Source organism: Sapajus apella, unplaced genomic scaffold, assembly GCF_009761245.1.
Source record: "Sapajus apella isolate SASKATOON/1434 unplaced genomic scaffold, GSC_monkey_1.0 scaffold116, whole genome shotgun sequence".
Taxonomy (NCBI): domain Eukaryota; kingdom Metazoa; phylum Chordata; class Mammalia; order Primates; family Cebidae; genus Sapajus; species Sapajus apella.
In genome coordinates, this window is record NW_022437056.1 from 1,927,077 (window position 1) to 1,942,482 (window position 15,406).

The 15,406-nt window shown below is 38.1% G+C and overlaps 1 protein-coding gene across 3 annotated transcripts in view; it reads right to left on the reverse strand.

Annotated features, from left to right (window-relative positions):
* CSMD1 (CUB and Sushi multiple domains 1) overlaps positions 1-15,406 on the reverse strand; it is a 2,101,842-nt gene that overhangs the window by 280,350 nt on the left and 1,806,086 nt on the right. For all 3 annotated transcript variants that reach the window (XM_032260320.1, XM_032260321.1, XM_032260322.1), the window contains one exon: positions 10,991-11,095. In XM_032260320.1, coding sequence (XP_032116211.1) covers positions 10,991-11,095 — 105 coding nt within the window. The remainder of the gene's footprint in view (positions 1-10,990; positions 11,096-15,406) is intronic.

The window sequence follows — 15,406 nt, forward strand, 5'->3', positions numbered from 1 at the left end:
AAAGGAAGAAAGAGAAAAAGGAACAGCCAGTCAACACAAGTGCAAAGATAAAATGCTTAAGAATTTCAAAACCAGCAGCCACAAGCATGAGAACTGGTGGGACTCATGCAGCACCTGCACAGGAAGCAGCTCTGGGTTGAAGCTACAGAGTCAGCACAAAGGCCAAGGGAAACATGGGGTCGTCCCTGTGTGGCTGTCACTGTGCCAGACGCATTATACTAACTCCAGTCCCCACCAGACCCTCATAGCCAGGCTTCTTGTGTCTGATATGAAATGAGAGGTAAAGTGAAGTCAACCTGGCTGTCAGAGCTGCACAGGTCGGTGTGCCCCTGAACATGAACCTGAGCTGTCATGCATGGTGAACTGACAGCACATTTCCTCTACTGCCTTGGTGTTGGAGCCTGCAAGAGGTGCACCCCAACAGCGCTCCAAGTGTTGAGTCGGAGGTAACACCATCCCAAATCGTTCACCAGATTGCTGAGTGTTTCCCCAAATCTGAGAGGATGAAATGGAGAGAGAGAAGTGTCTTCATTTTACAGTACTGAGGTTGTTCATTTGAGAATCCCATGCTAGGAAATTCAGGTCAGAATGGAAACCACTGAGTAATGTCAAGCCACAGAACTTATTGATTCCGTATAGAATGAGCAGGAATGATGAGTGCCATGATGCTTTTTCTAAGTCAAAATAGATTTTTCCTTAATGGCTGTATTTTTAGAAGTATAAAATACCATAAGCATTAAGCAGCAATGTATTTTATTCCTACCACAGATTTTCAAGCCACTGGGCCTTTACATAGAAGATAAAACTGCTAATATGAAAAAAAAAATCACTTAAGCCTTTAACTTGTTTTACTAATGTAAGTAAAAAATCTCTTTTAACTTTAGAATATAGATTACTACATTTAAATCCCATCCTTTCTTTCCTAGCACATATTAGCAAGGTCATCTACCATGTATCTCTGAGTTTTTTATTTCACCCTGAAAAAAATGTATGCTTAAAATACTAGGTAGATTTCTAACTACAGTTGGGAATACTAAAAATCTGCTTTAGGGTGATACTAAGTCACCATCATTCTGAGATACTTCAAGGACACACCAGGTGTGACAGAGAAGGAAGAATATCAGTTACAAAAACAGCTTCCAAATATAAAGAAAAAAATCTTGAAATGAAAACTGAAACATCACAATTCATATTAAAGTCCAATTACTAAATTTGCACATTTTACTCATAGATACATGTTTTTATTTGTTATATGTTGATTTATATGAAGTTATTATGTATTGATTTATTGTCATTTTCTCCTTCCTTGCATTCTATCCAATTGATACTTTGGGTGGTGGGGAAAGCCGTGCATTTATAGCTGACCTTTCTGGAATTACAATTAATTCATAATGAATTATAAATAAATGAATAAAATAAAACACAGAAAAATACCATTTCAGTTGATGTGTAATATGGCCAGACTTAGGAAGCAGTTCTATGCCGAGCACAATATTTGAAATGTAAAAAGAACCATCTCTTCTTCCTTCTCCAGTGTCACTACACATCAGTATATGTTAGAAGCTGAGAATGCAAAGATATAAATACCTGGTATGTGTAAGAACGTATTTTAGCAATATTATTTAAATCTGCTATTATATCCATCCAGAAGTGGAGTGACAAAGTGGATAAGCGATTGAGATGATCAGAGCCCACGTATTTTCCATACATTGCATTTCTCTTATAAAGATACACTAATTTGCCTGCAACACTAGGAGTAATTTAAGTCGCCATGAGAACAGACGCAGGGGCAGAAATTCAAGCTTGACATACAGGACAGAGGTAGGTGTGTTAAAATAGGGTGAGAATGGAGCACAGGAGAGCCCTGAGCTTTTTAGGGAGGGGGTGAAACCTTGTGAGCGAGAGCTCAACCATCTGCAGAATGGATCTGAAACAGAAAAACCAGAAAGGAGGTGAAGGAATGCAGAAAGTCAGTAGCATAGAAGACAAGCAGTGATCCTTCTGACCTTCAGGGGACAGAAGGTCATCTACTGATGGATTTTTGGTCCAGAAAAAGATTAGATTATTTATATTTAATTACTGTATTAATGAAAATACGAAACAAAGATGATAAGAAATAAGCAGGGTGGTGTTTGGTAATAAATATGAACTGTAAAGAAGGTAAGCTTGAGCCCATATATGTATACATAATTGTCTTTTTAGATTTTTAAGAAGAATGACGCAGTTTTTTAATAAAAGAATTTTAAAAAATTATTTAAAAAAAATTTAAAAAGAATTGTATATGGTACTTGTCATCATATAATCTTTGTTAGGCCAGGCACAGTGAATCATGCTTGTAATCCTAGCACAAAATTGGGAGGCCGAGGTGAGCAGATCACCTGGGGTCAGGAGTTCAAAACCAGCCTGGCCAATATGGTTAAACCTAGTCCCTACTAAAAATGCAAAAATTAGCTGGGCGTGATAGCAAGCGCCTGTAGTCCCAAATACTCAGGAGACTGAGGCAGGAGAATCACTTGAACCCGGGAGGTGGAGGTTGCAGTGAGCCAAGATCATGCCACTGCACTCCAATCTGCGTGACAGAGTGAGATTCTGTCTCAAAAAAGTAAAATAAAATAAAACAAAACAAAATAAAATATAAATAAATAAAAAGATAATGCTCTTCAACAAGTCTCCCTTTCCTGCAGTGTTTTAGAAGAAAGACATTTTCATTGATTGACAGTCCTATCTCATATTGTTAAACCAGGGATAGCAGTATCATATAAGTGATGGGCAAACCTATAGAAATAGACATTTAGGCCGGGCATGGTGGTTTGTACCTGTTATTCCAGCACTTTGGGAGGCCGAGGCGGGTGGATCATGAGGACAGCAGTTAAAGACTAGCCTGGCCAAGATGGTGAAACCCCATCTCTACTAAAATTACAACAATTAGCCAGGCATGGTGCTGGACACCTGTAATTCCAGCTACTTGGGAGGCTGGGGCAGGGAACTGCTTGAACCCAGGAGGCGGAGGTTGCCGTGAACCGAGATTGCGCCACTACACTCCAGCCTGGGTGACAGAGCAAGACTCCCTCTCAAAAAAAAAAAGAAAAGAAAAGAAAAGAAAGACATTTAACCGTTACTCAGGGAGACATTATGTCAAGTTGACAACGGATAAAGTATTTATTTAGACATAAAAGATAGGTATCTACAAAGACATATACAAATAAAAGGAGTTATTCTAAAGGCAGACTAAAACGTCATAAAACTTAACCATGATAGGAAAATTCTAGATTTTCCAGAAGCAGAGATATCTGGGAAAAAGTAAGCTGTCATATTGTTTAGCAAAATTTTTGAGAGAAATAATTTCTAGTTCTTTCAAATCATAGCGTACATATTCTTTGTACCATAAGTAATAATGTATCATATGGGAATAAGCAAATGTTTTTTTAAAAAGTGGTTCACAAACTATGAGGTTGGCTATCACTTTTAACGACAAAAACTGAAATTACTTTTTTGCCAACCTAATACATGACACTGAATCCCCAGGTTCCCTGATTTAATTTGAAGACAACATAAAGGTAATTTTTGTGTAAGGTAAACATTTAAAAGCACTTAAGCAAGACAGAATAAAACACAGGAGGTAGGAAAGGAGGTGAGTCTTATATACTATAGTGTTTTATATAATACCCACAATACATTTTGTGTTCATTTTCAATCTTAAAATTTGGACATCTAAAAATATGCTTGTAGGTAAAATTGCAATTGGATTTAGAATGTAGCAAAAGAAGTTTTTAAACCTCATGAATCTAGCCTATGAAAGCAAAGAATATAAAACAAATCCATTAAGAAGGTGCATGTCCTAATTTGACCAAAAATATAGTTTAATGGCTTCACCTACAACTGATTATAAAATGTGAGCATTATGAGTCAGAATATAACAATCAGCCTCATCAAGTCCCTGAAACTTACTGTAGCCATTTTTCTAAATCCATTAGGCAAAATTCTAAGAAGAGTTTGCTTAAATCTTCCAAATGAAAATGATTTTAGAACACATGATAAACATGTAATTTTAATCAAATACTTAGAACAGTATAAATGGGACCTTTGTGAATATTACGAACTGAAATAGCCTTGGGCAATTTTTCTCAATTTTGCATGACTGGCAGATTGTATGGTTTTCAAACATCACAATGAGAAAAAAAGAAAGATATGTTCAGACTGGATAGCTGTAAACAAAAAAAGGTGATAAGCAGAGAGTAAGAAAAGCAGACCCATGTAAAGAGGTTAATAGAGGGGTAGCATGAAACAGGGTCAAGAAAGCAAAACACAGGCACATACGGAGACACCTAAGTATTCAGTACCCAGGTAGACCACAAACACTGTGTGGAATGTAAGCGGTTATTCTCTGATGTTGAAAACAATGGCTGCAGTGTTTATTGTAATTAACTAAATAATTATTCTTTGCCACACAACATGCAGATAAAAATTCCTCTTTTTCTAGATGAATGGAGGTATGGTACACCCTAACACAGATGTGCTGCTGATTATTTCTTTAAACTCTTAGTTCAAAAAATTGCATTTCAGTTCAGATAATGTGCTAGAACATTGTGAAGAAAGAAATCAAGTCACTCAGGGAGACATCATGTGAGGTTGACAACGGATAAAGTAAAGGTCAAAAGCCATGATTATGGAAAACCATAAATGTATACCTCTGCACCCAGACTTTTATGCCACAGTATGTAAGGAGTCAATAAGTCTTCAACACACACACACACAAATCTATAGGGAAAATGCCACTCATCACACAGTTCCTTAAGAAAGAAAAGAAACTACTGTTTTATTTATCATCTAGGAAGCTTAGGCCGTACATAGAGGTAAAAAGATTTTGCCTTATCTGTAAACTGTTGGCAGGTTTGACACATACCATAAATGCTACTTCTATTATTTCCATTTGTTACATCCTACAGTCTCTTCAAAGCATAAAGAAGTGTGTGTCTAGTGTCAAGGGAAGTGAAAAAATGCCTTTGGGGGAAGTAAAATGTATCTCTCTCTCAGGGGCTCACAAATGATATTAGCATTTTACTGCTGCAGAGAAACTGTGCAATGATAAATTCTCATCAAATGTATTTAATACACGGTCTCCAAAATTTATCTGGTCACAGGACCATTTTGGTCTGCATACCACCCACGAAAAACCTGAACCAATATCCTCATTCACGGGTAGATGGTAAGTAATGTATTCAAGATCACAAACCAGGAAGTGACATAGCCTATTTATTACACATGGATAGGAATCATGAGTCTCAGTAAATTACAGACTCCACCCCAAACAGTACATCCCTGTTTACATGCTAGAAGAAAGAAAAGGGGAAAAGCTTCAGGACTTCGGATTTGGCAATGATTTTTTGATACGAGACCACGAGCAAAGGCAACTAAAGCAAAAATAAACAAACGTGACTATACCAAGCCTTAAAAAGAAACAACGGAGTGAAAAGTCTCTATTAGTTGTTCGCTAAGTGAAATAAACCAGTCACAAAAATGACAAATAATGTATGATTCCACTCATATAAACAATCTCTAGTAGTCAAAATCACAGAAAAAAAAAAAGTGGAAATGTGATTGCCTGAGGCTATGGGGAGGCAGGTAGACAGAATTAGTGTTTCATGAGTGTTTGCAAGATGTAAACATTGTGGAGACTGATTACAAAACAATCTGTATATACTTGATACTACTGAGCTGTACACTTAAAAACAGTTATCATAATGTTATATCTATTTTTATCACAACAAAAAGGACAATAAAAGGGACATGGGAGTCCACTGAGTCTAGAGCTAGAAATATAACACAAGTTTGAACAAGGCACCTCTAACTTGTGCCTTACCCTACCATAGCAAAGACTATATTGTACTTTAATTATTTTTTTATGGCTCACTCATTCTTTAGCATGACTTTCTAAAGATTGGTGACTATTTCCAAGATCTTGAAGGGCCATGATGAATTTAATTTTCAATGAATCCAAGGATCATGCATAACTATAGGAAATACAAATAGGAAAAAATAAAATATTTCTTACACAAAACCATAGGAAATACAAATTCATAAACATGTGATGATCAAAAATTGTTCACACATTGAAATAGTAAATTATGTAAGTTTTTCTTTAAAATGGAATATCAAAAACAAGATATGAACACAGAATCTATCTCTGATTTCTTTAAAGGGTTTTCCCACTGATTGGCCATTACTAACTAATAATTAAATCACATGAAAACAAGTGAGCCAACACACTTGGGTGATGAACTGGTTGCCACATTATTTAGAAATGCCATAATAAATAGGGTACATACTGTTGACCCACTGAAGTGTTTTTAGCAGGATATAATTAATGATCTGATCAAAGTGACATTTTGGAATAAATCTGAGCTTGGCATTGTGTTGAAAAGAGTCAGGGACAGAAAGATCAATTGAAATTTATGGCTACAGTTCATAAGAATGACAGGATTTGGGGGAATAGATATTTAAAAATGAGAAATAAACAAGTGCCCTAACAAGGTAGTATTTAAAAGGGTTGAATGCCAATTACAGATCTCTTATGAAGCACTGCACGACTTCCTGGTGAACTATGATAAAAGCTCTCTGGAAAAGAAAGTTTTTACTTCATTTTTACTTATTAAACAGGACGTAAAGAATAGACAGCCTGGCGAAGGAGAGTGGAGGGACTCCAAGCAACCCTGCCTGATTTCCACTTCAAATACAATTTCACTTTTTAACAATCAAAACTTTACTCACCACCCATCTCAATCCCACTTACATTCTAAAGTCCACTCCCCTGTGTCTAGAGCCTTGATCAAAAGTATGACAGGACTGAGGTTTTCATAAATGATTAGTTGGTGGTTGGCTAAGTCACAGAGCCACTGGTTATTACTTATTCCATTTCTAGCATCTTTATTCCCTACTTACCATGAAAAATTTGCAAGACCTGCTGTAGAATAGAGAAGTCTTTCAAGTTTTAACATCCAAGAGATAAACTTGGTAGAATAACAGCATGAATTCTAAAGAGAGTAAGAAAATCCTAAAACCAAAGGAATGATTTGAAAAATAGAATAATCATAATTTTCAAGTGAGCACAAGTTGTCAATGAGACAATATACTTCAGTATATAGGCCTCTATTGAAATATATTCTCTGGAGTATCAACCCTTTAGATTTACCCAATATTTGGGAATAGACGATATATGTGTGCTCAGATAATGCCAGTTTAATACTTACTAAATATTTTGCATCCAATGTGTCTATATTTGGGTTCAGAAACCCATTGCGACTCAACAATTTTCCCTTTCTGCAGCGTGCCTCTGTTTTCAAAGACTAGACTTACCTAAGTGATATCATATTTAATGAAAGTAAACTCATTCAAAAACTGATGGATCTACAAAACCATGAGAGTTGCATTATGCAGTAAATTGAGCTCCTTGTCTGTCTCAGAACTACGTAGAGTCAATGACTTCCAATAACTCTTAGAATAAACCCTGGGCTAGAAGGTACTGCATGTTCTGGCTCTTGCCCACCTTTTCAACCTTGTTTCTTTCCTTTTCTTTCTTTTCTGATGGCTCACAGCCCTTCCTTCTTCTACACCTTTGCTTGTTTTGCTTCACCAATGTGCTAGGTTCTTTTCCACCTGGGGTCTCTGTATTAATATTTAATTTTGACTGCAATGTTTTCTCTAAGTGTTTTCATGGCTGACTACTGCTTATTTTCTTTCCAGGGATACTTTTAATCTGAGGTACTGCTGTCATGTGCACCTCAGAACCCTGCCAATTTGCTTCCAGGTGATTATCGTAACCATAACCAGATTTAAGTATTTTCTTTCTAATTGTGCTCCCCCTCAAGAATGTAAATTTGTAATTTAAGATATCTGAGTATTTGGTTTGTTTTGGTTTCGTTGGTTGTCTTTAGGAAAGAACGCAGAGCAAGAGTGACACTTGTGTTAATTCTCAAATGTCCAGCTGAATAATGTGAACGAAGACTAAACGGCTAGAGAATATATTAGTAATTGAAAGATGCTGATCCTTTGAGCTTTTACTTGGATGCTGTAAGATCACAGAGCATCTAGATCATACACATTAAGACCTTCTTGGAATTGCTTTTGCTATCATTACTATTTTACAGCCTATCTTTCAAGTATAAGTGTTTGGTTTTTGTTTGAGAATTTTCTACCAGTGTCCATCTGAACTTACAATGGTTAAGGGGGCCCAGTCTTCATTTCCATGTGAGCAAATGAAGGAAAAACTCCTCAGAAGGACACAGGGAGGGGAACATCACACACTGGGGCCTGTTGTGGGGGTTGGGGAGGGTGTTGGGGAGGGATAGCAGGGGGTGGGGGGAAAGAGGAGGGACAGCATTTGGTGAAATACCTAATGTAGATGACGGGGTGATGAATGCAGCAAACAACCAAGAAAGCATGTGTAACCTAGGTAACACACCTGCATGTTCTGCACATGCACCCCAGAGCTTAAAGTATAATTTAAAAGGGAGGAAGGGAGGGAGGGAGGGAGGAAGGAAGGAAGGAAGGAAGGAAAAGCCTTAATGGCACAGGTTTTAAAAGCAGGCAAACTCAATCTCCAGTATGGACTCACAAGCTCCCTGCTTCTCCACACGTGGTTCAGCCAGCACTGGCCTTTAGTGTCATCATTTGTAGAACGCCTGTCTGTACATCACCTTCCTCATAGGGTGGTCTGGATACTTTGCAAGGTGCTCAGTAAATGGTATCCGTAATAAAATGCTTTCTTCATGCCTGCTTCTGCAAGCTATGTGTTAACAGTGTGGCTAGAACCCAAAAAGGCTAAAAATGCTCAGTGCTATGTTTCCTGATCTGGAAAAACTGAGCATACTTCAAAAATATAGGGCTGTTTTAAGGACAAATAAGTCAAAAGTGGTAACAAGTTTAGAGCAAGGCCTGGCAGACAGTAAGTGCCTATAGCTTTTTCCATTTTTATTTTATGAACATAAACTTTGCTGAAAAATATGAATTTAGAGATTTGTAGATTGACAATCTGTATCTTAAAGTAAATCCAAAAATATGTCAATGAATTTAAAATATCAGGAAATCTTTTGGTGATTTATATCAACAGTCCTTATACAATTTGGCACTAATCATAGTAAGGTCAGTTCTACAAGTACTTTCTATAATCTATATTTCAAACTCTGGCATGAAGAATAAGAACAAAAATGAGTTCCTCTTAATACTCGAATGGCATACACTATCAGAATGGTGTATCAGAAACAACCACTTGAAAAAGAAAATAACAAATAAAAATGTAGCATTATGTTTAGCCCAACTAAACATCTTGGATTCTCAAAGTTCATAGGAATGAGTAACAAGTTAGTCTCTCTTTTTAAATGAATTATATTATCTAGGAATAAAGAGGAATTATATTGTCTAGTAATAAAGTAGACAATTATATTGATAGGGCTGAAGCCTAGGTATGTCCCACTGTTATAATCATAATCATAGACTCATTTCACTAGCACCACTTTCCAAGAAAAATGAATGAAAAGCCAGAAACTACAGGATAACTTTGAGAGTGATAAGAGCAGTCATCAATACGAACACTCCTGAAAATATTAGTCAACTTTTAAATACTACCATAAATAAGGCTTATGTTTGTCTATCTACAGAGATTCACAAAGTATATCAAAGTAGCAGATTTTTCCAGACACATCCTATTTAAGTAACATCCACAGTATCAATTTACACTGTCACTGAAGTAGTCCTATTCATTTAAGTTGAAATGAACTTGCATACAAATGCCCATAACAAGCAGGAAAATTTAACCAGAATGTGAAACAGCCCTGTGGTTTGTGTCCGGCTTAGAGTATTTATCATCGGCTGGAAATCTGGCCTTTGAAAAATATGCATGCATTTACATCCTAGCAAACTGTTTAATCTCAATTGAAAAGATCACTTATTAAAGTGTATCCATGTATTTGCTTATTTTCAACTGCTTATTAAAGGACATGAATATCAACATTAAACGTTTTCAGTGCTTGAAAACAGGTCCTAAAATAAACATTACTCTCATTGGAAATTCTTATTTCGCATTAGAAGGTTTACCTGCATAATCAAATGCCAAAAAAGGTTTGTGTATATGACCTTTGTCATTTCATTTATCAGACTATAAACTCAGTCTCACATCCATCTTTAAAAGGTTAGAGTCTACTGTGAGATGCCTTCTTCCAATTAAAATGAGTAATATACAAATGCACGCACTGGAACAACAGCTCTCTGCTCATTCTTATTTTAACTGTCTTTGAGACTAGAAATAGAAGAGGCTTATGACCATAATGTAGGCAGAAGGTAAGACTGTCCACATTTTGGGGATGCTAATATGAGTATGTTTAATCCCTCATAAAAAACTAGTAATATTACAAGTGGTTCATTTTTATACTTTTTAATACAAACAATGTGAAATTAAAGCAGCTGTTGCCATCTATTTACTCTAGATTCTAATTATACGTTTCCCTATTAATGTGTCTCTTATATATTTGTTTGTTTGTTTGTTTTTTGATATGAAGTCTCACTCTGTCACCCAGGCTGGAGTGCAGTGGCACAATCTCAGCTCACTGCAACCTCTGCCTCCCAGGTTCAAGTAATTCTCCTGCTTCAGCCTCCCAGGTAGCTGGCATTACAGGCACCCAACACCATGCACAGCTAATTTTTTTTTTTTTTTAAATTTAGTAGAGATGGGGTTTTTCCATGTTGGACAGGCTGGTCTCGAACACCTGGTGATGTGCCCATCTCTGCCTCCCAAAGTGCTGGGATTACAGGTGTGAGCCAGTGCGCCCGGCTTACATGTTTAAAGAAGTAGGTCTCATAAAGGTCAATTTCATGCAAGTCTTATACAGTTTTAGAAAAATAATATTTCACCGTTTAGTAAGAGCATTATTTTTCTTTCCTTTAAAAAAAATGACTCAGTACAACAGTGGAAGCTGGATGCAGAAAGAGTCGACCTTACTTTTGTATTCCAGGTGGAAACCAGCAGCGGCCACGCTAATGTCAGACTGGAAATGCAGGTAGAGTTGGTTGGAAGTACTGTTCAGCAGTGCTGGTACTGTGGTGCCTGTAAGAAACGATGCAGATAGAATTTTAACACTAAAAATACTTTCACTTTTCTAAATATAAAACGCATGAGGATACTTATTAGGCTTACAAATTCCTATAATTTGTCTGATTGCCACATATCTAACCCAAGCATTCGTTTTATTATGCATTCAGCCATTCTATTTTTCTAGGTACAATAAAAAGTTTCTGACCTGCTCAAGTCAATGTGACACCTTTCTCTTATGCTTTCTATTATACAAAACTCCCATTGTACCATGAGTTGTTTTTTGCTTTTGCATTGCTTTATCAATGTAATCTGCTTTTTAAATTTATTTTTTTTTTATGTGACATGAACAGAGAGGAATGAAAAGTTCAAGAGCCAAGTGTAATGAGGGTTGAGGGAGCAGTCAGACCAGGTAGGTAGTGATCTGAGAGACCCTTCAAAAGGCGCTGCTTTTGACCACGCATGTATGCCCATCCTCTTCCCAATGTGACACATGCTGAGTAACGTTCCCCGGATCTGTCAATAATTTCAAATAAAAATGCATGAAAAGGAATATGAAGGGTTATTTTGACATAATGCTTCCATTACTTAAAATGTTCTAGCCTGCATCACAGTAACTAGCCCACTGGAAAGGGAAAGACAGGTACCGAGGACTGGGTATCAAATAAGTAATCATCCTGGCAGGTGCTGAGGAAAAGAAAATGGTTCATCACTCAAAAGTCTGAGCCATTTTGGTAGAACGTATCATAATATGAAATAATAACATGCAAGTTTAGGTTACTTGTTTCTTGATGTGTATATGTTCAATACTCTATTAGAATCATTCTCTAAATTGGAAGTATATAAATACTAGATGTCAAGGAAATATCCATTGTGTAAAACTCACCACGGTGTAGACAAATTATTCAAACGAGCTACACTGAGGATAGTACTGGTGAATAGGGGGAGTAATAATTTAAATAACACAGGAAAATATAAGTTGATAATTATTCAAAACAGATGAACATTATCGAAAAGATAAGATTGTCTATCATCCTTAGCTCACTATTTAAACGATTCTAATATCCCCCAACAGATTTTATTTAGATGGAATGTCACTCTGTCACCAGGCTGGAGTGCAGTGGTGCAATCTTAGCTTACTGCAACCTCTGCCTCCTGGGTTCAAGTGATTCTCCTTCCTCAGCTTCCCGAGTAGCTGGGGTTACAGGTACACTACACCATGTCCTGCTAAGGTTTGAATTTTTAGTAAAGATGGGGTTTCACCATGTTGGCCAGGCTGGTCTCAAACTCTTAACCTCAAGTGATCTGCCCACCTCGGCCTCCCAAAATGCTGGAATTACAGATTTGAGCCTCTCTGTCCAATCACTAACAGATTTGATTAAACCAATGACCCTCGGCAAGGACTCTGGCTGTCTCTTTGTAAGAGGTTTTTTAAAGGTATTGTGTGTCAAACCAAACTCCTAATCTATCTGTCCCCGAAACATCTGGTAGATCTCCACTGTTTCCTAACAATACCATCAGCGGATGCATCCACGTCCTCACATCCAAAGCTTTCTCCCTCTCCATGACCCCAGACTGCCCTCCAGCCAGTCATCAGGCCCTAACTGATGTGCTTTCTAAATATTTTTCCAAATTATTTCACTGGCTTCATGTTATCATCACAGTAATCACCCCAGTGCAGGCAGCCTTACATTAACCAGAATGAGTGCAATCATCTCCTAACTTGTTTTTTGAGCATGATCTTTTCCTAATTCAGGGCATTCTCCATTGAGCAGTCAGAAAGTACTTTACAAATGTATGTATGATCAGACATATTAAAATTCTCACAGATTCCTGATCATCTAGAACCAAATTTCACAGTCCTTGATTTGGTCTGAAGACCCTGCATGACCTGACCAGTGCCTGCATTTCTAGCTTCTTATCATTACTTGGTTTTCACAATTAGTGTCTCTTGCTTGAAGATGCTCCATTTTATAAGCCTGGCATGTTTTTTCCTTCTCCTCTTATTCACTTTCCCTTTCCTTTTTTTTTTTTTTTTTTGAGAAGGAGTCTCACTCTGTCTCCCAGGCTGGAGGTCAGTGGCGTTAACTCGGCTCACTGCAACCTCTCCCACCCGGGTTCAAGCGATTCTCTTGCCTGAACCTCCCAAGTATCTGGGGCTACCAACACACACCACCACACCTGGCTAATTTTTGTGTTTTTAGTAGAGACAGGGTTTCACTACATTGGCCAGGCTGGTCTCGAACTCCTGACCTTGTGATCCTCCTGCCTCAGCCTTCCAAAATGCTGGGATTACAGGTGTGAGCAACAGCACCTGGCACCTTTCCTATTTCTATTCATTCAAATATCGCCACTTATTTTCCAAACTAAGCCACTCACTCATTCGATCAACACGGGTTCATCAGCCCATGTTATCAGCCCAAGATAATATGACGTCAGTGAAATAATTTGGAAAAATACTTAGAAAGCATGTCATTTAGGGCCTGATGACTGATTGGAAGGCAGTCTGGGGTCTTGGAGAAGGAGGAAGCTTTGAATGTGACGACAGGGATGGATGCTGATGGTATTGTTAGATAAACTAACCCATTTGCCAAACATACTAGTTATTCTCTGACTTGGTGCAAAGAAGAACGTTCCCCGATTAGAATAGAGATATGTGTAGAAGGATATTCATTTCTGTATTACTTGTAATAGTAAGACACCAGAGGCAACTTATATGTCCTTCAACACAGATAATGTTACATAGTAGAATATCCTTACTGTGGAACATTGTGTAACTGGGAACATACAAGGAGTGCAATTAAAAAAAAGAAAAAGAACAGAGCCTCAAAGACTTGAACCTCATCAAATCCTTAAAGACAATGCGCAGACCAACCTTGCCATGCAAAATATGACTGGTACGGCTTTAATCCATCTTCCTTTCCACTCTTACTACATACATCTCCTGCGTGGGCTGACAAAATAGCCATCAGCTGAGCTTCGGAGCGGGTATCTGCCTTCTTCTTATGCATTTGTTACACACACAAAATGTTCTGTTTACAAATGAGTAATGTTTGCACATTTTATTTCTATACATGGACATAAGATGTGTCTTTTCATAAAACTGTAGATCACCTTCTATTGATCTATACTGTGCTTTGAGAACTCATCCTATGGAGATGGGGGAATTTCACCTTTTTTTTTGAGGCAGAGTTTCACTCTTGTTACCCAGCAGGCTGGAGTGCAATGGCGTGATCTCGGCTCACCACAACCTCCGCCTCCTGGGTTCAGGCAATTCTCCTGCCTCAGCCTCCCGAGTAGCTGGGATTACAGGCACGAACCACCATGCCCAGCTAATGTTTTGTATTTTTAGTAGGGATGGGGTTTCACCATGTTCACCAGGATGGTCTCGATCTCTTAGCCTCGTGATCCGCCCGCCTTGGCCTCCCAAAGTGCTGGGATTACAGGCGTGAGCCACCGCACCCAGCGAAATTTCACCTCTATTATGGCTGAGGATTCCTTTCCTGCCTCAGGACAGACCATAGGCTCAAACTTTTGGGTCCTTGACTGCTTATTTCACATAAGCTCATTCTTCAACCTCTCCTGGACCCCTGAATTTGAGCAGTTTCCTGTTTTTGTGCACAGCTTTGACAGAATCCTCATTGATGAGTCCCTGGTCCAAAACCTACCCTAAGTCATCAGGCTACCATTTTATTTTCAAGGTCCAGTCACATCCTTGTGGTGATCAAGGAATTCAATTATATTTTATTTTCCTAGAGGAAACCCAGGCCTGGGAAGTACCATCAGTTTCCTCTTGCCAGTCACTTCAACTACTTCAACATCCGCCTTCACCACCATCCTCTCTGCTTTCCAAAGCTGAGCCTTTTGAAAGACTAAATCCAGGAGGGCGTCCACCCATGGGTATGAGCACCTGCTGCTTTTAGACCCAAGGTATGAACACCAAGGTATGAACTCCTGGCTCTTCCCTGGAATGAGGCTGGAAAAAAATACCAGCGGAATGAGAGGAAATAAGGTCTCAGTAGAATATACTGCTACAAATGCAAAGGAGGATTTTGTCAAGTATCATCTGAAGACACAGTGAGGATTTCTTCTTGGTTTTGGGCTGACAACCAGAATCTTCCATAGTGCTTACAAAGGTTTGCCATAGTTTAAACATGAGCCTTAAGGAGTGAAGTCAGTACCTTTGGACAATCAGTACCGAAGATGCTACTGCAATGTGTTAGAAGAACAGCGAGAAAGGAGAGAAAAGAGAACTCCACGTGTTCTCCTTACTAATAGCGTGTGTGTGTACTCTTAGAACCTTTTGAAGGTGGAGTTCCTGCTTGA